The 27,885-nt window shown below is 41.5% G+C and overlaps 1 protein-coding gene across 5 annotated transcripts in view; it reads left to right on the forward strand.

The window, feature by feature from the left end:
- cgrrf1 (cell growth regulator with ring finger domain 1) overlaps positions 1–21,999 on the forward strand; it is a 75,233-nt gene extending 53,234 nt beyond the window's left edge. For 2 of the 5 annotated variants that reach the window (XM_036148771.1, XM_036148774.1), the window contains exons 4-6: positions 4,127–4,274; positions 4,413–4,520; positions 21,496–21,999. In XM_036148771.1, the coding sequence (XP_036004664.1) occupies positions 4,127–4,274; positions 4,413–4,520; positions 21,496–21,780 (541 nt within the window). In that variant the 3' untranslated portion in view covers positions 21,781–21,999. Of the gene's footprint in view, positions 1–4,126; positions 4,275–4,412; positions 4,521–9,258; positions 9,335–21,495 lie in introns of all 5 variants that reach the window. The other 3 variants (XM_036148773.1, XM_036148772.1, XM_036148775.1) reach the window with 3 other exon arrangements.
- Positions 22,000–27,885: the final 5,886 nt, after the last annotated feature.

Genomic DNA, 27,885 nt, shown 5'->3' on the forward strand with positions numbered 1-27,885 from the left:
CTTGTTCTTACCGTTTCTCAGTACAAGTTTCAAAATTAGGCGGTCTTTTCCTGCTCAATTGTCCTCCCAAGAGTTCAGCAGCCTTAATGAGCTGAGCTCTGCTTTCATCCTGTCACCAGCCCGTTAAGCCCATAATCCCCGCTGTTACCAATCTGTTTTCATGTCTACCCGTTACCTGCTTCTCCAGGACTCTTCTGTCATCTACACATTGTTTAATTATATTACAAAAAATGTCAACATCATGTCTAGCTTGAATATCATGTTCCCTGTCTGGGCATTGAATAAGTCCGAAGGCATATAACTATTTTTATTTATGCATAAAGCCGGAAAATACATATTTGGTTGATATTTATTCAATCTATGTTTTGCCTACACTATAAATATTTTACTGCCAATATATTAAATAATAAACTGATCACTGAAAAAGGCATTCAATCTGGTAAGATCTGTCCAATTTGGGTGCAATGCCAAAAGAACACCTGTAGGGGGAGCAGTAGAGAACCAGTTTGGTGAAAACTTGAGTGCAGTTGCAGAGCTATACACTAGAGGGACCTAGTGAGTAGAGAGTTGTGAACTTTCAGACTCATTTCACATTAAAAATGAGGACCTTCATAAAAAAGACAGAGTAACATCTATATGGCTAGTAGAGCTCATTACTATATGAAACAAAGTGAGTGCATCATTGGCTCCAGCATTGTGCATTGCAGTAACATAGAGTGTGCATTCCCACTGTATCTGCCTGAATTATTAACAAGGATTGCTCTTTTTACTTCGATCCCAGTAGTGGAATCTTGACTGAACCGAGCATAACACCAGAGGCACAGTAAGAGATTCTGTTGGGCTCTGTTTACTATTTAAAGTGTAACTCACACTGATATAAAGGCATAACCCTGCCCCCAGACACATAAAAAAATGCCATAAAATGGGAGTTTAAAGCAGTGCTCTATTCTGCAGTGTTCAAGACGAGGGAAAGTGACATGTTGAAACATGGGGCATAGGGGCATTGTCTTTTGTTTGTTTTGCATGTAAATAGTTACTTAGCTTAGCTTATTTAGGCCCGAACAGCAAAGCGCTGCGAAGGCCTATTGTTTCTGTACTGTTTCTTCTTATTATTCTGCCACCCCAACGAGGGGCCTTTTTGGGGGCTTTATCATATTCAAAAACTCACCAAACTTGGTGGATACAAGGTGACTATTTAAAATTGTATTTTAAGGTCCTCACAAAAATCTAAAGAAAAATGCCTCAACAGCGCCACCTAGATATTTTGCTATTCACTTACTTCGTCGTAGAGACATGAAATTTGGTACAGTTGTAGAGCTCACCAAGATGCTCATAATTTACAATTAATGTCAAAAGTATCACAGGAAGTCGGCCATTTTAGATTGAAGGTCTGATTTTGACACCATTTTTGACGTTTATAGCATTGGTATTTGATCAAACTCCTCCAAAGGATTTCGAGTGATAGGCTTGAAACTCGGCCAGTCTCATCATAGGGCATGGCCAATTAAAAGTTATCAAAACGGGGTTAGTGGGGGTCAAAGTTCACCTACTCGTCACAAAAAGAAAACCGTTATATCTCCTACACAGAAAAACACAGAGGCACCAAACTTTCCGTGATTGATCATCATCAGGTCTTCTACAATATCTAATGGTCAAATGATGACATAATTTAGGCCACGCCCCCTGACAATAGGAAGTGTCATGTTTTGTTGTAAACGGTCGCTATGTTACCCCTCTGTGCTAATCAACATGAACCTGTGTCCAGAGACAGAAGACATGTTGGTGTGTTGTGGATTCCAGCCCCAAGTGGATCCGATGAAGCAGGGCGGCGTGGCGGCGTGGCAAAGTTACCTTAAACGCCGCTGCCATACGTTTGGCTCTGAATTCCACAGTTTTGGGCCGAGCTGCTTAAAACTCACTTGAATGCATCCTTATCTACCCCCCGACAGGAATCCTGGGCGTGACCTAATTTCTCTATAGTGCCACCTAGAAAATATATATATATATATATATATATATATATATATATATATATATATATATATATATATATATTTTTTTTTTTTTAGTAGGAGAGTAAAAGAAAAACGAGAAAAAAAAAAGAAAGAAGAGGTGAAAGAAAGAAGAGATAAAAGGAAGAGAATGATAAAACGTCCTCTGTCTGCTCCATCACCTGGAAAGAGACACAAAAAGAACAGCACAACCAACAGACATAAAGCAACAGATACAATTGTGTAACACGCTAAATCATATGTATTATTTAAGCTGACATGTGTAATGTGATACCTGTAAAAGAAAGTAAATAAATTATAGCCTTTCTGTATATAAGTGAACATTTAATACCTGGGACCCAGCACCTGTGGGAGTTTGTGAGAGTGCACTAGTTTAGGTGAAAATTTATCCAGAAGGAAATAGTTCGATAGTGATTGTGGAGAACCTACAATATTTTAAATGATCAGCCCCAAGCCATGCTTTAAGTTTGAATTACGAAAGTTGGTACACAACATACACATGTGGAAGGTTGTTAAAGTAACACCTTAGCAATATTCCAATTGCTAAAGTGTTACTTTTACAATATTACTTTTGGGTGTGTATCCACCAATTTAACCGTCAAAGTTTCATAAAAGCTGTCTTAATGCAAGAACGACGAAACGAAACCCTTAAACACATTAAATAATTAATGTTTAAACCAGGGGTGTCAAACGTACGGCCCGCGGGCCGAATCCGGCCCGCCCCACGATTTAATCTGGCCCGGTGGCCAAAGGCATTATCATTATTCAACGGCCGTATCTCCTCGCTGCATTGACCGGTCTGCACCAGATTTTTTGTGAGTCGTGGGGGAGCGCTGCCACACACGTTGGTGTGAATCGCCCGGTGGACCGGCAGGGAAAATGCGTGACATGTTCTGCGGTGGCGGGTGGCCGGCGGTGTGAACCCCAGCGCCGGCCAATAGGCCAGAGCAGTGCTTGGCTGCGAAGGCCGATCGACGCCACTTGCAGCTTTAATTTTTATCTTCATTTTGCTAGTAGTTTAGTTAAGTTTCACTAGCCTAGTAGAAAGGATTTGTTAATCGATTTGTTGTGTCAATTCAGATAAACAGCATTACATAGTGACGTTCTCTGGATGTTCATATTATTTCTGTTATATTCTTGAACTTGAAAAGAAGTTGTCACTCCTTTATTCTATGTGTGTGCAGGGTTTGCTGTTAAAAGATCGCTAGTTTAAATGGTTGCTGCGAATGCTCGAATTCATCCCTTTCAACCATCGTCTTGATATCAGCTTAAGAGCTGATTATCACCAGACAATGAGGGTTATTTAATAAACATTAAATAACTTTAAATAGTGTATAATTGCACAACAGTGGGATCTTTAGAAAGGAAGAGTCCGAGGATGATACTAACAGCCATAACAAAGCCGCAACACTGGACAGCACCATTTTTTATTTGTGAAAGTGAGGCACATGCAGGTTACAGAGGGAAGCAGAGCTACGTCATTGTTTAAAAAAAAGAGGATCCCCAGGAGTTTGATTACTTCTTGTAGCTCCTTGGGGATCCTGCAGTATGTTTACGTTTTGCACCTTTAGTATTGTTTATCCTCAGATCCTTTCAGTCAATAGTTTAGTTTTCTACTCAGTATTTGTTAGTTGTGTATTTTTGTATCTGTTAGATTTTGGTTCCTGTTTTAGTCAGCTTATGTTCATTGTGACTACAGTAGTTCTGTTAGATCTCTATTTCCTGCCTGCTCTTCCTTAGGTTATTTCCTCATGTCTGGCAATTCTTCATGTTCCCTATTAGATTGTGTTATCCTCCTGCCCCTGCCAATTCATTGTCATCCTTCTCCTTCAATCCAATTGCTTTTACTCATCTCTCCCGTGTTAATTTGCTCCATCTGCTGTTCCTTCTATCTCCTCCACTATAAGTTCAGCCAGTTCTGTCACACTTATTGTTGGTTAACATAGCGGCAATCTACCTTTGCGGATACACCTAATCTCATGGGGACAGAGCCTGACATTGACTTGATACTGTTGGTTAGAAAAGAATCAAGTTAAAATAATTTTATCATGTTGACTGAGATATTAAGGTTGTTACCGCTTCTACTGTTGGCTTCTTTGACTTCACATTTTCAGTATCAATAGCGAGGATGAAAAGGAATGTCACACATGCATCCCTGCTGACCAGAGGATTACAGATTTTGGGCCTTTGCCAAGGAATCACTATCCACTTGTGGCTGTACTGACTCTGGCAGAGACAGAGGCTAGAAATCTGTATAATATTGTGAGTTCTTTTAGTATGATTTGAGATGTAATGAGTAACACTTTGAAAAAGCTTCAGTAAAGATCAACATGTGCATCAATAACCTTAGACACAGGGCAGACTACCTGTGAAATGGCTAATTACTCTTTTCTCTTCCAGATGGCAAATGTGATTGTTATTCATGTTCCTGACAGCAAATACAACCTTTCTGCGCGGATTCTCTTTCAATATCTTCTCACTGCACAAGGACACATGCATGAATTAAAAGTAAGTAAAAATGTATCTTCAGGCACATTTTCCTAGTTTCTTTGTAATGGATACTTAGAACTTTGAGTACATACACATCATGGACCGCGGAACGCATTTCAAATTGGTCGGGCCCATCAGTCCGGCACGCATGCGCGAAAAACCCGGATGAAAGTGAACTACCCATTTAACTTTTTTTTCTGACGTTCCAGCACACACGCCCCGTATTTATTTCCACTTACAATCATTATATTACAGCTAACACAATATTTACAGAATAAAAATACTTTAAAAAGAAAAGTCAAACTCACCCCTGCTCTAAATATTCCCGAAAAATTGTCTCCGTCTGTCATTATGCTGGATGAAGTCCTATCCTCAAAGCATCCACTATGGTCAAAAGATCCCTGTGTGTGTGGGCGCACATAAAGCTATTTAGTCTTTTCTGGGTCATTGTTGATCTCAGATAGGTCTTGATACGACGGAGGGACGAGAAACACCTCTCAGCACTTGCAGTGGACACAGCCTTAAAGCTAGCTAAGCTAACGAAGCAAACGAAGTAGCGGTCATTTTGTTTACATCACATGACACAATCAGCCAATAGGGTAGTTCACGCGTGACGTCAGCGCTACGTCCAGGTCCGGTGTTGTGCGCACACCACAAATTAATAAAACAGGGTCTTCTTATGCTATTTTTAAGTCTTTCACTTCACTTCTGATAGATTTCTCGTTAAAAAAAAAAAAAAAAAACCAAGTCAAGGTTGTAAAATTTACTTTAATCGGTGGCTGTTTCCAAATTTATAAAATACACACCACAAAGTAATAAAGCAGGCTCTTCCTACGCTGATTTTTAGAAGAAGTGGCGAGTTAACCCAGCGGACTTGCTAGTCCTTCAATCAATAATGCAATAATGCAGCCCATCATTTATATTCATCCTCAATCTTAGGTAAGACATCTGGTATAAATCCCAGGAACATCATTCTATTCAAATCAAATAAGTCCTCAAAGGTCTTAATAAAGCTACCCCAAAATGGCTGCAGTTTTGTACATGACCAAAAAAAGAAAACATGGTGAGGTTCTGGCACTCATGTTTTCACATTGTGTCATTGCTGTTATACTCTCAATTCCTTCATTTTGGTATTTCTTTCAAATTCCTACCACCCTTTAGAACCACTGAAAGATTGCTGGGCTTACATATATAATATGACTCACTGTTAAATAGCTGAATCCTCACTGCTCCAATTTTTATTCAGCATACAACCAATTTATTCCATTTTGCTTATCTGAAATCAAAATGCAGCCCTCAAGACATATCAACACAAGACCTTCTGGTGAGATCTCTTTTTAAATTTCTGTATCATAAAATTGTCTTGCCTGTGAAACCAGGTACCTGTTATCGAAACTGAATTCCCTTTTGATTTTACGAAATATTTTGATCATTTTTCCCTTTAAGAGTTTACACAAAGCAATTATTGCTTCAGCTCTTCATTTTGTAAATGTATTATCTTTCCAGGTCTAAATTTATAGGTTTAAGAGAGCCACGTGGTAAGTTTGCTCTCACCTTACAGTGTATATATTTTTTGACAATCTCTTTACATATTATTAGGATTTCCTTGACTATGTGATCCCCTTCCTTTGTATAATAATACACACAACATCACATTTGGACAGCACAATAATATTCCCTAACAGACCCTCCTTGTTCAATTCAATTCAATTTTATTTATTTCATGAAGCATGTCATCTCAAGACACTTTACACACATGAATGTCTCGACCCTTCTGACCACATTGCCTGCTGGCGGTGGTCAGAGGGCCCGGTAGCGCCGGTGTATGGCAGCCTCGCCTCTGTCAGTCTGCCCCAGGGCAGCTGTAGCTACTAACATAGCTCACCACCGTCAGGGTGTGAATGCGTGTGTGAATGGGTGAATGACTGAACTGTTCTCGGTTCTTTCTGGCACTAAAGAACCGAGAATCTGGGACCTTGATTGGTAGTGTAACACTAATTTAGATATTAAAGACTAGAACGCATATGACATCAGAAGTCTAAATTCGTCTGCAGGAGCTGTTGTCAGTGATTAATGAAAAACCAATACAAAGGAATAACTGCTTTCAATATTATGTATTTTTAAAGCAAGGGGAAAAAATAAAATAAACACCACAAAACATACATAGACCGAAACAATATAAATACAATAAATATATACAACACTGCAGTAGATCTTCATGAATGTGCACAAAACATCTGCATTTCCCCACCAGTCAGCACCATGTCTGACTGACACACATTTCAAAAGTCCATAGTTTGATTGTCCAGTTATTTGAGGTGAAAAATGTCCAAGCGCAAATTGTGTCCAACGGAGAAAAGATGAATCATGAATTGTGTGTCTGTATGATGAGAAGGAAGGGGAAAATGCTACAGACCATCAGCCTCCTACCAGATCAGCATGGAGGGAATATCAGGTTCTCCTGGCCCAGCCAGTTGTCAAAAGCTCACCATCCTTTTAACCCTAAAAAGGGATCACCTGGTCTGTATTGAAATAAAACAGGACCAGTAAAATACCAGTCTGCTAGTTAACTGGACTTTTTACTTACATAAATAAATGCCATTACATCCACATCTAGTCTTTCAGACAAAATAAAGATATCAGCATTTATATCATCATGTCATGTCATCTTAAACACATATTATGAATTTAAGAAGTTAAACTGTAACAATTGATAAAACACACAATTAGCATTGGCTACTACCACCAACATGCTAAACAAACAAACATTGTTCAATACTCACCAATTCCATATATAGTTCAGTAAAAGGCAACTTCTTGGCTTCAAGCTCACTGGGTATGCAGATCTGCATGATTTTTTTATATTGTAAGTTTTTAAAGTGCATAATAAACAAAGAGTTGACCTAATTGTTTGTAAGCACAAACCTGTAGCTCCTTTGTCTCCAACTCTCCCCCTCTCACCTGACTGGGAAAGCTGGAGCAGGCCTGAATAACCACTCCAGTTGCACTGATTGGCTGAATGCACCATGTGACTAATTGTCATTCTAACCAATGGAGCAGCAAGGCGGTTTATACCCTGGGTTACATCAGCAGTAAAAAAGATGGACCAAATTTGGCAACAGATCCATCTTCACTACCTCAATTCTAGAACTAAAATCTACTATTAACAGTGACAATTTTTTTAATCTTTCTTATGCTATTTATTTCGGCATAATTTATATCCTATAACTTGCTCCCATTTTGGGTGATGGAGACATCCAGATATTTGTGGCTTGTACTTGTATAAGGTAAGGTAAGTCTATTTATATAGCACGTTTAAATAAGACATTCAAAGTGCTGTACATGAACAGAAAAACATTACAGACATACATAGGAAAAACAAAGGAATAAGCTAAATAAATCCTTGACTAAAATTCTTTCATGCACTAACAAACATACAGAAATAATGAGATTCATCACTAAAAATTCAAAGAAAGCTAAAGTTTCTGTTGACCTTTCTGGCACTAAAGCTAAAACAGAAAGCAGCAGAGTAAGGGGAAAAAAGCACAGTAAAGGTGGTCACACAGACCACTTTTACTGTGCCTGTGTGTTTGAGTATAATCGTGTGTGTGTGTGTGTGTGTGTGTGTGTGTGTGTGTGTGTGTGTGTGTGTGTGTGTGTGTGTGTGTGTGTGTGTGTGTGTGTGTGTGTGTGTGTGTGTGTGGGTGTGTGTGTGTGTGTGTTGTAGTCTGAACTGTCCCAGATAGCACTTGATAGTGATGGGATCCTTAGATGTCACAGACCATTGTGTTTACATAACATCAAGCAGAAATTAAGATTGCAGGGGAGCCAGTTTGTATAATAACATTTGTTTTAGGTAGACAGACTGTTGTTTTTTTTTGTCTGTCTCACTGGTACAACTCAATGGCGATTCCAAACAACCAAATTTTTGGTCATTCTGCAAGGGTCCGGCTTCCAGCTTTCTCCTAGATCATTCCCATTCTGCCAGTTCAGAAACCACCGCTGGCCCACAGTTCTACTTACACAGCATTTCAGTCTGAGTCATGGCTCAGTCTGAGCCAAATTCATTTTTAAGGTGAGGGAGGAGGTGGGTGGGGGGGTGTGTGGGGATGTTTCATCAACTTGCACTCCATTAGTAGGGACCTTTACTGTAAAAGCGCACATGCTCATTGTCGTCACACATGCTGGTGAAGATTCTCAGTCATCCAGGTCATGGTCATTCCAAAAAAAGGTAAAAAACAAAGCAACTGGACTTGTTTTCCGTAGTTGAAGACGTTTCGCTTCCTCTCCAGGAAGCTTTCTCAATTCAAAAAGTCTGGAGTAATGTGGAGTAACAAGCTTTATACAATTGGCAAACAAAGGCCATTAAGCCAGTGGTCCAATCTGCTGGCTTAATGGCTTTAACGACCGCCCATTACTAAGGGGTGGTCCTGTTTCGGTTGAATTTGCATGTTATCTAAGCCATTACAAGGCCTTTGTTTGCCAATTGTATAAAGCTTGTTACTCCACATTACTCCAGACTTTTTGAATTGAGAAAGCTTCCTGGAGAGGAAGCGAAACGTCTTCAACTACGGAAAACAAGTCCAGTTGCTTTGTTTTTTTACCTTTTTTTGGAAGTTGTCACACATGTTCACGTGTAGCCTTTTAATCATCAAAAGAAGTTGAAAAGTAACTTACAAAAATAGTCTTTTTTTGAAATGGAAATTATGTAACATACCATAGAGCTCAGGACTATGAAGGCGCTCTTTTTCCACAGAAGGGAGTGGAAAGGTATTTCTCTGTGTGCTACGGTGCAGAAACAAACGTGCCTGGTCTTCTACCATGGGAGGATGGTGAGTAAAAAAAACGATTCAGGGCGCCTGCAGCTGTACAGCTGTTACAGATCATGGGTAGCCTACCTGATTTTGCTCTGATTAAAAAAGAAAGTCTTAGCATAATTATTTGACCTACATATGTCCTTACTAAAACTTTATGACTCTTTTTCCATGAACTTACTGTGACTGTACGGTGAAGCTAAAAATGAGAATATGGACTTTTAAGCAGGTTGAAACATTTGCCTAAAATAGTAGAAATTAAGAGAATGTTGTCACTTCACTTCCTCTCCTGGATGTTACAGACAGCGCCTGAGAATCGCAGTCTTCCTCCTCACCATCATTAGGCAGACTTATGATCACGCGAATTGGGGTTAGGAGTTAACCTTGGTGTGTAGGGTTGGGACTTTTCTTTTATTATTGTCATTTGTTAGAAATAAGCAGGGCCAGCCTGAGGCAAAAGCGAACTAAGCGGCCGCTTGGGGCCCCCAGACCATCAGAGGGGCCCCCTGATGATCTGAGCTGGGGACCCCCCACTGGATTTTTTATTGGTCAGCAATCAACTAACTGAGGTACAATATATATATTTGTACACCATTTAAACATTTCTCTGTGGCGGAGAATAGTTAGGCGCCTGCCATAGCAAATGCATGGGGAGGCAGTGCTCCCCTTACCTGACTCCGCCAGATAGATTTGCTCCGCATATCCATCTGGAAACCTTCCGTTGAAGTAATTTTGGGAAGGGGCGAAAATACTGGTTAGCTGATTGGCCTATGTTGGTGATAGACGGGCCAAATGAACCAATCAGATTCGTCGTCACTCTGTTACGAGCGACGACGAAAACACAACCACAAGCCAAGCTACTCTTGCTGCTGCAGGTAAAGGCTCGTTAGCTCAGCAAATAAATACTCTGTAATTCCGATAAAATTTGCTCGATAGCCACGCTAACGCTAGTTTCATCGGCTGAAGCCGCCATGTTCTTTAGACTGAACTGTTGCACTTCCCGTTGCGTCACACCCCAACCCGCCTCAAAGCCAACGCTGATTGGACGTTCGTTTGGTGAACGGCTCCAAATTTTCTTTAACGGAGAGTATCCAGACTGATCTGCGAGTGAAACCTTGTATGCTCGCGAGATCAGGATGGTCTCACGAGGCTAGTGCTCCCCATGCTTCGCAAAGCACTTTACTGCTATTACTTTTATTGGGGTTTCGAGTTACCATGGCAACGCAATTAGCAAAAAAACACTTCCATAGGAAATGATGCCGTCAGGTACAGAGAAAGCCTCAAAAAAGCCTCAAAATGACAATTTTCAGAGCTGTACTGTATCGGCATGCTTTCACCTATGAACACCGTTTAACTTCCAGTTTGTAGATATATCTTTGAACTACTCAGAAGTGAAAACGGGATGTGGATATCTTTTATGGTTTTCTTACAGTTACTCCTCAAAGCTCATGTCCAAAAATCAGCGGAATCATTGTTTATAAAACAAAAATTCACAAAAACAAAACAAAAAAAAAAACAAAAAAATGGCGCCAGTGTGTCTGTGTCGCCATTTGACTCTCCTGATCTTTCTTTGTATTTTGTTAATTTTAACCTCTGTCACAAGGACCACTGACTCACTGTTGGTGTATAATCGCCTGGAGTTGCTAAAAATTAAGGAAAATGTGTGATCGGGTGTCATTTCCGATACGAACAGATCAGAATCTTTCATCCTAACTGATCTACCGGACTGACTGTTTAAGGTAAATGCGCCCCTGCCCAAAAAAACGTAAGCGCCGTGGACGGCGGGTGGGCCGACTGGTAAAGTTGAAAGCCTTGCTGGCTTTTTCGCCTAATGCAGTGTGGGCCACTTCTCTCCCTTCGGATTACAGGGATTGTTTTAGCCGCTTTATTTCCCGACGTTTTCTGGCTCCAGTGGGCGCTCGGTTAGTGCCCATTATTGGACAGCGGGAAGATATCTGCGCGCTGCGCCCTCGTCACCCTTCTTTCCGGATTTCAAGTGGAGTGTGCTCGTCTAACCTAAGGCCGCTAAGCCAGGTAACTCAGCTGGCTTACTCGACAATGGCTACCACAAGATGCGCACTCGTAAACGCGAGATCGGTGGTAAACAAGACTTTTATTCTTCAAGACTTCTTCACGTCGCGCTGTTTGGATGTACTGTTTTTAACTGAATCTTGGATCAACAGCGGTGAGTCCTCTGCCTTCTCAGAGCTGCTACCTCTGAACTGTACTTTTATAAACACACCAAGAACCACTGGTCGAGGCGGAGGTATAGCGGTTGTTCTAAGGAACTTTGTGTATCACAAAGTGATAATGGAGTAGTCTTTCTCATCTTTTGAACTAAGCTGTTTTGAGCTTCGACAAACCGCATCAGTACTATGTGCTGTTGTTTACAGACCGCCGAAATACAACAAAGATTTTATTGATGATTTTTCTAACTCTCTTGCTTTTATGTTGCCACGCTATGACAAGTTTTTAATTGTTGGTGATTTTAATATTCACGTCTGCTGCCAGTCAAAACCTATGGCCAGAGAGTTTTTAGATCTGATTGAGGCTTTTGATCTGACGCAACATGTCACTTGCGGTACACATGTCCATGGTCACACTTTGGACATCGTCTTAACTTATGGCTTTCCCGTTAAAAATGTCAATGTTATTGTTGAGGATGCAGTGTTCTCTGACCACGCCCCAGTAATTTTTGATCTTAGTTTGGCTGTTGACATGAAAATGCCGGTAGTGCGTCATGGTCGGCTTATAAAATCTGACACCGCCACTTCCTTTTCTCACAGTTTTTCAGCTACTGCACAGCATCTGTTAATTTCTGATGCATTTGACACAGAGCAATTGATGAACTCTTTTATTTCAGCATGCTCCAGGGTTTTGGACATTGTTGCTCCATGTAAAGTCATGCGTCCCAAGCCAAAGCGTGATCCATGGCTCAATGACAATACGCGCGCAGCTCGGCGCAACTGTCGGAAGGCGGAGCGAAAGTGGCAGAAAGACCGTCTGGAGGTCTCGAACCAGATTCTTAAAGAAAGCTGGAAAAAGTATCAGATGGTGGTGAGGGTTGAAAGAAACAAGTATTTTTCTAATTTAATCTTAAATAATCTCAGCAAGCCTCACATTCTTTTTAAAACAATTGACTCTGTTTTTATTCCTATTCCGTCCACTTCACTGGAGATGACGGGCGAAACTTGTAGTAAATTCCTTCAATTTTTTATCAAAAAGGTGGATACTATCAGGGCGGATATACCAGCTTTTACTATGAGTCCCTCTGTGGTAAATTGCTGCTCATTTGTCTTTACGCAGTTTCAGCCTGTCTCTCCAGCTGTTTTAACGGAAATTGTTTTAAAGCTAAAACCTTCCTCCTGTTCCACTGACCCGGTCCCTCCTTGCTTTTTTATGGAAGTTTGGGACACCATTAGCCCCGTTGTTGGTAAAATAATTAACAGTAGTCTGTCTTCGGGAACTGTGCCTTCTTTCTGTAAAAAAGCGACTGTTGAACCACTGATAAAAAAACCTAGTTTGGATCCCATAAATCTTCCAAATTATCGACCAATTTCCAAATTGCCGCTTGTCTCAAAGATTTTGGAGAAATGTGTCTTAGCACAAGTGCAACCTTTTTTAGACGAAGCTGGCATTTTAGATCCTTTTCAGTCAGGGTACAAAAAATTTCACAGTACTGAATCAGCACTGTTAAAGGTTTTTAATTACTTGTTTTTAATAACTGATTCTGGTAGTTCAGCTATTTTAGTGCTTTTAGATCTTACTGCTGCTTTTGACACAGTTGACCACACAGTTCTTTTGGACCGACTGAGGGACTGGGTGGGTGTCAGGGGGCCTGCTCTGCAGTGGTTTAGGTCCTACCTGTCAGAGAGGTCTTTCTCTGTCAGGCTGGGGGACTGCACGTCATCGTTTGCCCCCCTTTATTGTGGAGTCCCTCAGGGTTCTATCCTGGGACCTTTATTGTTTGCACTATACCTCCTTCCTCACAAAGAGATTTTTACCAAACATGGTATAGCATACCATTTCTATGCTGATGATTGTCAACTTTATTTGCCAGTTGCTAAAAACAGCCACTGCCCCCTGACACCCCTTCTAGGCTGTCTGGGTGATGTCAAGGCTTGGCTGTCCAAAAACTTTCTGAGGCTTAATGAGAGCAAGAAAGAGGTGATGGTGTTTGGAAGTGCCATCACCGACTTAGGACCTTTGAAGCATTTTGTGCGTTCCAAGGTAACCAGCCTAGGTGTCACCATAGACAGCGATTTTAAACTGAACGAACAGATAAATAGCGTTTTAAAATCGTGTTTTTATCATCTTCGTCTTTTATCTAAGGTAAAACCGTTTTTATCTTTTAACCTCTTCGAGCAGGTTTTACACTGTTTTATTTCTAGCCGTCTGGACTACTGCAATGCACTTTATTCAGGCATTAGCCAACGAGCTCTCGCCCGTCTGCAGTTAGCCCAAAATGCAGCAGCTCGTTTTTTAACTGGGACCAGAAAATATCAACATATTACACCAATTCTTGCGTCTTTGCGCTGGCTCCCTGTTCGTTTTAGAATTGATTTTAAGATTTTATTGTTTGTGTTTAGAGCCTTAAATGGGATGGCTCCTAAATATATCACTGACCTCCTCCAGATTTATTCTCCGGCACGTGCTCTGAGGTCTGAGGGCCATCTTCAGTTAATAGTGCCTAAGACAAGGCTAAAAACCAGAGGGGACAGAGCCTTTTCTGTAGTTGGCCCTAAACTTTGGAATGCTTTGCCCCTCCATGTACGGACTGCCTCTACGGTGGAGTGTTATAAGTCTCGTCTTAAGACCCACTTTTTACTCTTTGGCTTTTAACGCCACTTAGTTGTGTGGTCCTTTGTGTCCTTTTTTTTTTTTTAATTGGATTATTTTTATTTTTATTGTTTTGTTATGTACAGCACATTGGAAACTTTGTCTGTTGTTAAATGTGCTATATCAATAAAGTGGATTGGATTGATTGGATAATGGAAGTCAATAATGGAATTCTTCAACTGAAGCGTTTTCAAAGATTTCACAACTACGAACAACTTTAGCCTACTCGCTCAATTTTCACTCTACGTAGACTAATTATACATCAAACCTTAGGTATTTTTGTCTGGATTCAAGAAATGTAACCCTCATTGGAGTAGGATTTATAGATTTTTCACAAATCCCCTCAGGCCACAACAAACTCAAAACCCTCCTCATTCATTTCCTATGGAGCCGTTGAGAAAAATGACATCTGAAAATCCCAAACAACACGTTTTCGCATCGTTACTAGTACTAAACCGTTTCTTGTATAGGTGTGATACTTTCACACATGAATGTCTCGACACTTCTGGCACTCACAAAAAAAGGAATTTTGTGGATAACTGTTACGGAATTGCCGCAGGAACAATTTGTTCGGGAGTAGAGAATGTGCAAAATCCTGAAAACGCTTTGGACTTGCATACTTCGACATGATCCAACTTTTTACATCGTCGCTGTGCCTACACCGATTTTTTGTAGAAACAGAAAAATAAGCACCATAGTCCTCAAAAGCCTGCTGATACTCACGGTGAAAGAATTATTTTGATATCTCTTATACTTTTTCAGCTACAGCGATTTGTTTGGGACCCTTTTGTAGAGGATTTTTGCATTTTGATAAAAACTCCCCTTTATATCATAATTTTTTGCGCCTTTATTAAAATATTTCCAGCAAAAAACGATAGTTTGTCTTGTTCCCCAATCCGTTACAAAATAAACACAGAAAAAATTATGTCTTTACCATTTACGGTTCATGAAATATCGAGTGTTGTTCGAGGCAAAGTATTCCATTCTATTCCAATTAGACAGACTCTGACCCAAAGTGTCTGCAGCAGAGGTGTGACTGGCAATATTCGACGGTCGGTGCGGGGGCTTGAAGACCGTAGGAACCTGAAATTCGCAGTGTTACTTCCTGTCAGTATTTATGACGGTACGGTACGCACCACGAGGCGGGCAAATTATTAAATTTCTACAGAAATGTTCTAGTTTATACCTGCTACACAGTAAGGACATGTCATGGTTTCCACAAATTGTAAAAGACTGCCTGATTTTAGTGATGTAATAGGTGTAAAATATTGAATAAAATGTTTGTCTGCATCACTGGCTTTATTTTCATCCTTATATTTAACTTTATGGTGCAAATTTTCAAGTGGATTGCCGATAATTTCTCCAAGTGCATTTTGGGTAAAACTCATCATCACCAAACATCCACCAACGGCATCTTCGGTCACTTGGCAACTGTTTGTAAAATACGTGGAGCATTTTAACTACTAAGCTAACATGAGCGCTTCATATAAGCATATATGCACGTTGTGCAATTATACACTGTTTAAAAGTTATGTAATGTTTAATAAATAACTCTCTGTCTGTTAAGTATTGTCCGGTGGATATTAGCTCTATAGCTGATGTCAGGACAGTATTGAAAGGGATGATTCGTGCACTGGCGATCTTTTAACACCAAACTCTGCACACACATAGAATAACAAGTGACAACTTCTCTTTAAGTTCAAGAATTTATTAACAGAAATAGAATGAACATCCAGAGAACATCACTATATAATGCTGTTTATCTGAATTAACACTATACTTCAATCAACAAATCCTCTACTAGGCTAGTGGAACTTAACTAAACTACTAAGGAAAATGAAGATAAAAAGAAGCTTAGGAACTACGTACATGCCAAAGAACACAAAAGACAAAACAAAAGTGGTTGATCATCATAAGAATAATTCAGTGAATCCTGGTTCACTGTAGATCTGATTTAAAGAACATGGAATGGAGTTAAATTAGCTTAACTAATTCAGAACATTTGGCATGTATTTCAATCCATTCACAACGCAAATCCCGAGTTACACAAAACATTATTTGATGAAATAACATTTTACAGAATGATTTGCTCAGTAAAATCATTTACTTCAGGAACGCTCGATTTTATTACAATTATACCTCCGGGAGGCTAGGGGTAGCGATTGGTCGCTAAAATCGGCTAATCCTAAAGTTAAACAAAAGGCCTTTAAATCGACATTGATATTCCATATTAATGCAGTAATAATGCTCATAGCACTATCGAACAATGGCGGAGCGAAACGAACAAGCCTTACACTTGAAACAAGCTTAGTTGAATAACCGGAAATCGGAAGTTACCGGGGCTAATAGCATTTTGGCTTCCAGACTTTCGGCGCCAACTTTAAAAGCTTCGGCCTTATTTTTTGTCGTAATGAATGAGCCAGATAACATAAACACTAATATCCTATCAATGTATGAAACCCTTGTGGAGATAACATTGGTTATAACCATAAAAACACACTTGAATCATATCGGCAATGGCCTGATACAGAATGTTAGCATGAGCTACGTTCGTTAGCTCTTTGTGTTTAAAAACACAATGTAACCACATCACACAAAACTTTCCAAATAAACCCTTCAACTTTCCCTGTGATTTCTCTGCCCAACCTGTGAGTTTGGTTCACTGCAGTGTTGTATTACTCGAGTCCAAGACTCGAACTTGAGTCTGAGTCATTAGCTAAATTTAGAGACTCGTGACTTGACTTGGACTTGAGCACTGATGACTCGAACTTGGACTCCTACATTAAGATCATTCTGACTCGGAAATTGAGAAAAAGACTTGACTTTTTTTATATCATTAAGCTATAATTTTAATATGTCATTAGAATATTATTTGGTGTATGATTTTAATATCTAAATGGCGCAACTGCGCACGTGACGTCACCATCTCATGAGCAACGCCCCTTGCCGCTAAGGTTGGGCAAACAGTGTGAGAGCGCACGTAGCAACCAGCCATTACACATGCAACAGATACAACGATATGACCGACTTTTCCGCTGTTAAACTTTCACAAGAGGATGTCCAGGCCCCCATTTTACTGGTAGAACTGTGGAACAACATACCAATGTTCAGCTCAAACGATGGCTTGAGTGTCGAGGTCTTAGAAAGACTGGAAAACGAGTCGAGTTGATGGAACAGTAAGTCAATGTTTTTTTTCCTGCTCGGCGTTCATGGCGTCATCAGCTGTTTTTTTTCTGTTTGTAGTCACCGTCCAGGAATTGGTATAAATTGTCCGGCCCGCCGAACAATTTAGTCCGGTCCGGTGGCCAAATGCATTATCATTATCTAACAGCTGTATCTCCTCGCTGCATCTGCACCAGATTTTTTGTGAGTCATGAGGGAACGCTGCCGAACGCGTTTGTGGGAATCGCCCGGTGGACGGGCGAGGAAAATGCGTGACAGCATCTGCAGTTGCGGGCGGCCACCGCAGCGGTGGCCAATAGGCCGGAGCACGCTTGGCAGCGAGGGCCGAAGGGCGGATCGACGCCGCTTGCGGCTTTAACATCCTTCATATGCGGGCTATCAGCGTACCTCGAGTCGCTGTTGCACGTTCCATAACAACAATGTTTAAAAACCATGGTTAGGAGACGTCTTAAAAGCAGTTGTTTACCGAGTAAAACCAGGGTAACTACAGCGAAAGAGTGGAGGAAAACGCATATTTGCACTACCTGTACGTGATATAACGTCACGTTCTAAAAATAGCTCGCTCGCGGAACGCCATTATTAGTGCAATGGAATGTTACTGCTTCATGTCAAACATCACACGTCACGGCATGTTCCTACAACAAACTTGGATCAATAGTGACTCGACTCGGACTTGACTCGGATGAGCAGTGGACTTGACTCGGACTCGACTCTGATTTTTTTTTAATGACTTGGACTTGACTCGGACTTGAACACTGGAGTCTCGAACCTGGACTCGGACTCGAGGCATAGTGACTTGACTACAACACTGGTTCACTGTGGACATCCAAGGAAGAGCTGCTGGAGAGCAGGGGATCCATGGGTTCTTTCAGCAGCAGCTAGCCTGCAGCTCTGCGGCCCAGCAGCAGCAGATATGTGGCCATGAGCTAGCCGAAACGTGGTCGGAGCAGGCAGCTCCGAGGTCCTGCATGCAGTCTCAGAGTTCTCAGCTTGTCTGGTGAGGGACGGCGACCGATCCGCCGTCTTGCATCCGCTTTCCTGTAACAGCTGACAAAAATAAACAAATCTGTTTCGGCATTCAGAGTGAAACTTAGCTTCAGTCGGATTGATGAATCTCCGAACCCAGTCGGGTCCTCCGCTCTGCGGACGAATTTCTCCCCAGCTTGTGGGCATTCGAGCCTTGTGAGGCCTGCATGGTGGCTGGTCAACGTGGCGGCAGATGTCCCAGGCAGAAGTGGGTGTAGACTGAGGGGTTGTCCTGTGGAAGCAAAGGTTTTGTAGCACGGATGGAACCCTGCTGAGGGGGCGGGTCTTTGGTGCCTGTAAAACTTAATTTTACTTCCAATCCAATCGGATTTCATTTTCTCGTCATGGCTCAATGGCACTACAGGCAAATGGCCCAGATGTGTGCCGACACATTACTGCCGTTTGATCGTCCACTTACAGCGTCCTAAGGTTATCGATTTTTTAAAAATTTTTATTTAGCTTTTTTTTTCTTCAAATGTTTTATCTGACTCAGAGTTGCACTGTGAATGGGTTGAACACATACCAAATGTTGTTCTAAATTAGTTAAGATAATTTAACCTGATTCCATATTCTTTAAGATGAACTTTGGTTCTCTAACTTAGACATGCCTGTACAAATGTACAAGTGGCTCACACTTGAGCTAACAGATTCAGTGAACTCTAAATTCACTGAATCATTCTTATGGTGATGATTTTCAACTATTTCTATTTGTCCTTTTGTTGTTTTGTGTGTACATAGTCCCTTAGTTTCTTTAATCTTAATTTTGCTTTGTAGTTTAGAGAAGTTTCACTAGCCTTGTAAAGAAGAGTTGTTGACTGAAATATATTCTTGATTTAGGTAAGTAATATTATATGATGATGTTCCTGGGATGTGCATATATTTCTGTTAGTAAATTCTTATACTTCAAGAAAAGTAGTCGCTCATTTATTCCATATTGCATATGTATGCAGAGTTCGCTGTTAGAAGAATGACAGTGCTCAAATCACTCTTTCAACTACTTTCCTAATATCAGCTGATTGAGCTGATATTCACCAGACAATACCTAGCAGACCGAGAGTTATTTGGTTAACATTAGATAATTTAAAAACATGCAAAATTGGCCAACATTGTGAAGCTCTTGAATGTCAACTAGAAAAATGTAGTTTCTTATTACCTAAAAAGTGTCTAAGTGTTTGTAGGTAGTATGAAGACCTGAATTATTCCATGTTTTTTTATTTATCTACTTTTTTGTAGGTGCAAAATTCAGGTACCTTCACTTTTTTTGGATCTCAAAACATCTAAGCACATCTGTTTGAGAAAGTCTTAAAAAAACATTCATTTGACGATGGTTGTAAAACTCTGAGAAGAGTCAACCCGCGGAAGGCCCCAGGCCCCGACAACATACCTGGGTGGGTGTTCAGGGAATGTGCAGGTCAGCTGGCTGGTGTCCTCAAAGACATTTTTAACACCTCGCTGGACCAAGCCACAGTGCCAGCATTGTTTAAGTCTACCTCTATCATTCTGGTGCCAAAGAAACCTCAAGTCACCTCATTAAATGACTACCGGTCTGTTGCACTGATTCCCATCATGATGAAGTGCTTTGAAAGGCTGGTCAAAGAACACATCGGCTCCAGATTCCCCCCAACATTCGACCCCTTCTGGTTTGCCTACCGGCAGAACCGCTCCACTCCTTCGCTCTTCACCTGAGCCTGGCACACCTGGAAGAGAAGAACACCCATATGCAGATGCTATTCCTGGACTTCAGTTCAGCGTTCAACACCATCATCCCACAGCATCTGGTAGGAAAACTGGAACATCTGGGCTTCAGCACCTTCACCTTCGCAACTGGCTGCTACTCTTCCTCACCAACAAACCTCAGTATGCCTGGGTCAGACAGAACACCTCTGATGTCATCACCCTCAGTGCGGGCTCCCCTCTGGGCTGCGTCCTGAGCCCCCTGCTGTTCACCTTGATGACACACGACTGCGTCCCCAGGTTCACCACCAATCATGCCATGAAGTTTGCAGATGACACAACGGTGGTGGGCCTGATCAGAGACGACAACAACCAGGACTACAGAGAGGAGGTGGATCATCTGGTGGGACGGTGCAGGGACAACAGCCTGATCCTGAACGTGGAGAAGACGAAGGAGATCATTGTCAACTTCAGGAAGAACTGGCCTCGCCACACTCCACTGCTCATCAACAGATCAGCTGTAGAGGTGGTCAGCAGCACCAAATTCCTGGGGTCATCACAGACAACCTCACCTCACCAAATTCCTGGGGTCATCACAGACAACCTCACCTGGTCTGTGAACACCACGTCACTGGTGAAGAGGGCACAGAAGCGCTTGTACTTCCTGCAGAGGATGAGGAGAGACCACCTGCCCCCGCCCATCCTCACGACCTTTTACAGAAGCACCATAGAGCATTCTGACCAGCTGTTTCTCTGTGTGGTGTGGAGGCTGCAGCGCCTCCGACTGGAAGAACGTGAGGAAAGTGGTGAGGACAGCAGAGAGGATCATCGGGGCTCCTCTTCCCTCCATTAATGACATTTCATCCCAGTGCTGCGTGTCCTGAGCCCGTAACATCAGTGACCCCTCACACCCCCACCATGGACTGTTCTCCCTGCTGCCCTCTGGGAAGAGGCTCCGCAGCATCCGCTGCAGGGTCACCAGGTTCTGCAACAGCTTTTCCCTGTTGCCATCAGGCTGTTGAACTGTTGAACTCTAAACTGACTCTGCATCACACATGCACAGAACTGAACTTTATGGCCATTTTGCATCATTATTTTGCACTGCCAACGTTGAACTTTGCAAATTAAAGCCCATGCACCATAATCTTTGTACTACAAACATGGTTGAACATTTTTCTGCACACTTTTTTTAAAAACTGATTTTCTCCTGCACTGTTACATTCTTATCACTGCTTCACTTTATATTGTTATGTTATTTTATTTAAATTGCAATCTCATTACATAGTCGTAAGCTGAATGCAACGAAATTTCGTTTTGTGTGCACTGTGTATACGAAATGACACAAAAGTTTTTCTAAGTCTAATGAATAGTTAAAATATGGATTTCTTACTCTAGGAGTTGAAGTCAGGTGTTCCTTGTCTGTCTGTGCTCTAACAAGTTACTCTTTGTGTTTGCAGCCTCTCTTCATGTCAGCCGAGATATCTGGCCCTCCTTACTCTGAGAAGAGCAGCCAGCCAGCCGAAGCACAGATGGAGGGAAATCTTGTGGGAGACGAGAGTGACTGGTCAGAGGAGATGGGCAGAAACTGTGTAATATGTCAGAATGCAGCAGTAAATAGAGTGCTGCTGCCATGCAGACACGCCTGTGTGTGTGACAATTGTATGTTGCACTTTCAACACTGTCCCATCTGCAGAGCCTTTGTACTGGAGTCATTTTCACTTAGAACAACAGCAGGAATGTGATTTCCAAATAGTTATCTAAGAGACAAAAGTGAACATGTAATTAAAATGTGCAATAACTTGTCAAAAATATCTGGATTTCAGTTCCTATTACAATTTACGAGTATACAGTAAAAGCAACAGTCCATATTTTCTTGTTACAGCAGAACTTTTTTTCACAGCAGCTGATAGACTTTATAAGCATCACAGCTCCCAATAAACTAAAAACACTGTTATCATCTCTATTGTTTTTTGGAGTCTTTCATTCTTGTAGTCTGATGGTGATTTGCATGCAAAAATATACATACATACATACTACTTACATTTCTTAAAATCACCCTACTCTGTTGCATAAATATTTAATTTATTGAGTGTGCTAGTTTTGATAATTGTGTAGTATTTTTTCTTATGTTGTAGATTTGTTATTTCCTGCTAGTACACCTCAATTCTCCCACTGTGGGACATTTAAGGATAGAAATCTTTCTAATCGTTTTATAAATGTATGGCTTTTAAATTCTGCACAAAATTCCTGCATAAAAACCTGGAGTGCTTTCAAATTAGCTCCATTTTACCTCCCAACTGCTTTTAGTGATACTTTCAGATCAACTCATTTTCCTTTTTTTGTACTGAAAACTACAAGATTAAAGCTCATTTTCTGTTGTTTTTTTAATTCTTTTCATAAAGTTAAACTCACATTATTATATAGCCATTACACACTGAGTGAAATATTTCAACTTACTCCTTTATTTTTTGTAGTTATGGCTTACATATATAACCCAACATGCAGTGTCTCAGAAACTTTTAATAAAGAAATCTGACACTTAAGAGACTGGCAGCACTTAACAGAATGGAAAAACAGAGCAATATCTCAAAACTTTAAACAAAACCAAACAAACCAAGAAGAAACAAAACAAACTGCACCAAACCAAGGTTTGTCTGAGAACAAGGGAAAGGTTTATAAGTTTTTGCTGAAAAAAAAATATATACTTTTTAGTAGTAGAAAATAGTTCTCTTTTTATGAAAAGGAAAATAGCAGGAACACAGTCCTTGGAAAAGGTCTGGTCTGAGTAAACCCTGTAGCTATAAAAATTATAAATATATATTACATCTAAATATATGTATATATTTATATATGTATTAGACCTGCTTTAATTTAAAACACACAAGTTTCGATGAGGGCAGAAAATACAACGAAAGTTTCTCCATGTCATGCCTTTATTTTGAAGGGCACCGGACCGGCGGGCTTGAAAGCCACGCCCACTTCTGAAACCGAAAATTGAATGGTATTTCCGTTTTGGGGGCGAAAACAAAAAAAACAAAATCAAGCCGTTTAATGGATTTTGGTTTTATGTGCAGAAACCACAAAACGGGAAAACGAATCGTTTTCTACTTTTTTGTTTTGTTCCACAAAACAAAAAAGGAGAAAACGGACGTTTTTCTGTTTTTTCTATGTTGAATTATACCGTTTAATCAAACTGATAAAAAGTACCTTGGTCAAAGTGCTTTCCAAGCAGAGTAATACTTACAAAGACGAATATTTTCCCAAGGCAGAGGCATGAAAGCAATCCACTTCAAGAGCAGTTTCTTTAGTTAGCTAGACGCACGTTTTCTCAGAGAAAAACATGTCAAAAATATTTTGACGTGGAGAGCACTCACTATCTTGCATAAATCACAAACAGATCTAACAAAGGTGAGATGTCTCACTCGGATTAAATATAAACCCCAAACCGCTATTGCCGTTTTTTACCATGGATTTCCTTAGACTAATTTTAAACTATGAACTTATTCATGCCATGAATAGACCCCTTGCATCTGACGTTACAGTCACGTGATCGGGGGTGCGCGCCTCCATCTTGGTGGGCAGGCTAGCCTGACAGCCCGTCTACTACATGACAAAACGGGTGATTTAGAGCGTACTTTTAGTTAGTTTATTTTTGGAATCTAAACAATGCCTACGACTTGTTGCGCTCCCGGTTGCACACAGAGGCATTCCAAATCGTTGGATGTACGTTTCTGTCGTTTACCGAAGGAGAAAGGACGAAGAAAGAAATGGATATTTTCAATGAAAAGAGCCAGGCAGACACTCCCAATGGACTGGGGGAGCCAACATACTACGAGAGAATTTGCAGTCTAAACTTCATCTCCGGTAAATACAACTTAATTCTGCTCTAGTCATTGTTCTACTTAAATAGCGGCGGGGGGAGGTAGCGATCGCTACACAGGCCGGAGAAGCGGCCCGTGTAGCGATAGCTACCTCCCCTCCGCCGCTGTCTGAAGCAGCAACAGCGGCTTCTCCGGCCCGTGTAGCTGTTGCTGCTTCAGACAGCGGCGGCTCTCCGGCCAGTGTAACGATCGCTACACGGGTCGGAGAGCCGCCCGTGTAGCTTCAGACAGCCGCCGCTGTCTGAAGCAGCAGACAGCGGCGGCTCTCCGGCGGCGGAGGCAGCAGACAGCGGCGGCTCTCCGGCGGCGGAGACAGCAGCCGCGGCGGCGGAGGCGGCTCTCCGGCCCGTGTAGCGGAGAGCCGCCGCTGTCTGCTGTCTCCGCCGCCGGAGAGCCGCCGCTGTCTGCTGCCGCTGTCTGAAGCAGCACCCGCTTCCTGCTGCTCCAGACAGCGGCGGCTCTCCGGCCAGTGTAACGATCGCCACCTCCCCTCCGCCCGTTCACGGGCGCTAGTACGTCTGTGTTTACGCTGCAATGTCGCCGACACCCCCACCCATTTTAACAAGACAAAAACACCTAAATAATCCGTAGTGAGTGATGTTTTTTTAACCTACCGGGCGGGTCTTCCTCTCTGCTTTCTGCTGTTACACAAACATGTCTGAACATCCATCCATCCATTTTCTGACCCTCTTAATCCCTCATGGCGTCGCGGGCGTTGCTGGAGCCTTTTTCCTGATATAAAATAATTGCAGCCGTCCAGTGGTTTCAGGGGCTTTCGTGCTCTCTTGTCTGTACTGGCCTGCGTGTTTATAAAGCAGCTGTGTCGCGGTACGAAACCATTGGCCAGCATTTCACAGACTCGCTCCGTCCCTTCAGGCTTTTGCTGTGTGGATCTGGCAATCTGATACCATCAACCGTCAACTTACTCTTAAAACGATCTTGTGATACGTTATCTAAAGAAGAAAAATACCTGAAGAACTCGTCATTTCGTCAAATGGCGTGCCAACCAATATGGCCGCCACGCAAGGGGTTCTGGGTAACGGAGTCACGTGGTTGCAAGGGGTCTATTTCTACTGTCTTTTGACAAAAGGCAGAACACTTGGCTCTTGGTGTTTTGATCCTCAGCTGAGTTTAAAATGGTCTTATCCCCATAGTTTAAGAAAACCCAACATAATTTATACAGGCCTATTTTGTAGAAGCCCAAAAGTTGGAGGCTTGAGCTGCCTTTTCTATTTTAGTTGCAGTACAATTTCCCCAAAACTGCAAAAAATAAAATAAAAAATAAAAATAATAAAACCATTATTTTATTAACAATTTATAAACTATTATGGCTGACACAACCCCTCTTTTTATGCAATCACAGCAATATGATTTAGAATAAACTATTGAAGCATTCCATCAATTGTTCAATTCGTCTTGGGAATGACATATACAAGTCCTGCATAGTAGTCAGAGGGATTTTAAGCCATTCTTCTTGCAGGATATGGAGGAACAAGTCTTCCATAATTAAAAATAAATACAGAAATAAATAAATGCTCAATAAATAAATATGCATACAATTATGTGCCACCAAAAATATAATAAACAAATAAATGTAGGTAGAAAATAAATTATACAGTGAGACAAAATGTATATATCTCCTTTAATTAGCCACTTTATTTATTAATTACTTATTTTTTTAAGTATTTATTTATGTGCATGTTATAATATTTTTGTGTGTTTTATTCTTTCTTTGTATTTTTTTGCCCTATTTATTTCTCCGATGCTATTTATTTCTGCCTGTCCTTTTTACATTTCTGTCTGTCCTTTTTACATTTCTTTCTGTCCTTTTTACATTTCTGTTTGTCGTTTTTACATTTCTGTCTGTCCTTTTTACATTTCTGTTTGTCGTTTTTACATTTCTGTCTGTCCTTTTTACATTTCTGTTTGCCGTTTTTACATTTCTGTCTCCTTTTACATTTCTGCCAGTCCTTTTTAAATTTCTGTATGCATTTCTGCCTCATTATGCAAATGAGGAGGGGCTGTGTCTTAAGGGCTCAACTTCTTCCCATTGGTTGGTTAGCATTTTACTGCATCGGTGAATCTACATGGCTTTTCCAAGCACTAAAGAATTGTTTAGTAATTTCAAACTCAGCAGGCAGACGTTCAGTGGCCGACCTCTTACGGGAAGCTGCTAATAGACTGGAAGAATTAGAACGCTGTACATTTGGGATCTGAAATGTTTTTCGGTGGTTTCAGATTCGGCTTTCCAGATCAATAACTCATTGGCGGATGATTTATTCTACAAAACAGACACCTCTCCGCAACCACCGCAAGGCAGACACTGAGCTACAACCGTAGTTTCCTCAAAACGAGTCTTAGTCCGTGGGCCAGAATCTGTGGGACGTCTCCTTAGGAAGTTTCGTATGAACTGTCAGACGGCAACTTTCTTGCACTTAGATAAGTTGCTACACATAGCAGTGATCTCAAAACACCAATAATCCCACGTTTTCACTTGCACATTAATAAGTTATTGCTGATAAAAAAAATCTAAACGGTTGCGCTCCGGTCCGAGAGGTCACGTGATTCGATTTTTGCTGCTCAGCCAATCAGATCGCTGTATTGTCAGCTGAGTGCGTTCAATGTGTAAGGTGTTTTAAACATTTGTTTCTAGGCGAAGAAAGCCCAATAATAGTATTTTCTGGCGCCAGTTGGCAAAGATCTTGATGGCAAGGAAAAAGAAAAAGCCCAGACCATCCATCATCCATTTTCTAACACGTTTATCCCTGCTGGGTTCGGATCGGTGCCGATCTCCAGCTGTCAATGGGCGAGAGGCGGGGTATAAACTGGACAGGTCGGCAGTCCATCGCAGGGCAGAAATAGCCCAGACTTTTGCTCATTTTGCTGTGATATCACCAAGACCTGCTGCGCTAGGATAGCACAGCCAAACGACTTATCCCCTACCTACATTTATTTGTTTATTATATTTTTGGTGGCACATAATTGTATGCATATTTATTTATTGAGCATTTATTTATTTCTGTATTTATTTTTAATTATGGAAGACTTGGTCCTCCATAGCAGGATAGTGGCCAGGTCACGACGTGATGCTGGTGGAGGAAAATATTTCCTGACTCGCTCCTCCAAAACACCCCAAAGTGGCTCAATAATATTTAGATCTGGTGACTGTGCAGGCCATGGGAGATGTTCAACTTCACTTTCATGTTCATCAAACCAATCTTTCACCAGTCTTGCTGTGTGTATTGGTGCATTGTCATCCTGATACACGGCACCTCCTTCAGGATACAATGTTTGAACCATTGGATGCACATGGTCCTCCAGAATGGTTCGCTAGTCCTTGGCAGTGACACGCCCATAAAGCACAAGGGAATGCCATGATATGGCAGCCCAAACCATCACTGATCCACCCCCATGCTTCACTCTGGGCATGCAACAGTCTGGGTGGTACGCTTCTTTGGGGCTTCTCCACACTGTAACTCTCCCGGATGTGGGGAAAACAGTAAAGGTGGACTCATCAGAGAACAATACATGTTTCACATTGTCCACAGCCCAAGATTTGCGCTCCTTGCACCATTGAAACCGACGTTTGGCATTGGCACGAGTGACCAAAGGTTTGGCTATAGCAGCCCGGCCGTGGATATTGACCCTGTGGAGCTCCCGACGGACAGTTTTGGTGGAAACAGGAGAGTTGAGGTGCACATTTAATTCTGCTGTGACTTGGGGAGCCGTGGTTTTGCTTTCTGGATACAATCCGGATTAGCACCTGAACATCCTTTTCAGACAGCTTCCTCTTGCGTCCACAGTTAATCCTGTTGGATGTGGTTCGTCCTTCTTGGTGGTATGCTGACATTACCCTGGATACCGTGGCTCTTGATACATCACAATGACTTGCTGTCTCGGTCACAGATGCGCCAGCAAGACGTGCACCAACAATTTGTCCTCTTTTGAACTCTGGTATGTCACCCA

Source organism: Fundulus heteroclitus, chromosome 16 (genome assembly GCF_011125445.2).
Source record: "Fundulus heteroclitus isolate FHET01 chromosome 16, MU-UCD_Fhet_4.1, whole genome shotgun sequence".
Taxonomy (NCBI): Eukaryota; Metazoa; Chordata; class Actinopteri; order Cyprinodontiformes; family Fundulidae; genus Fundulus; species Fundulus heteroclitus.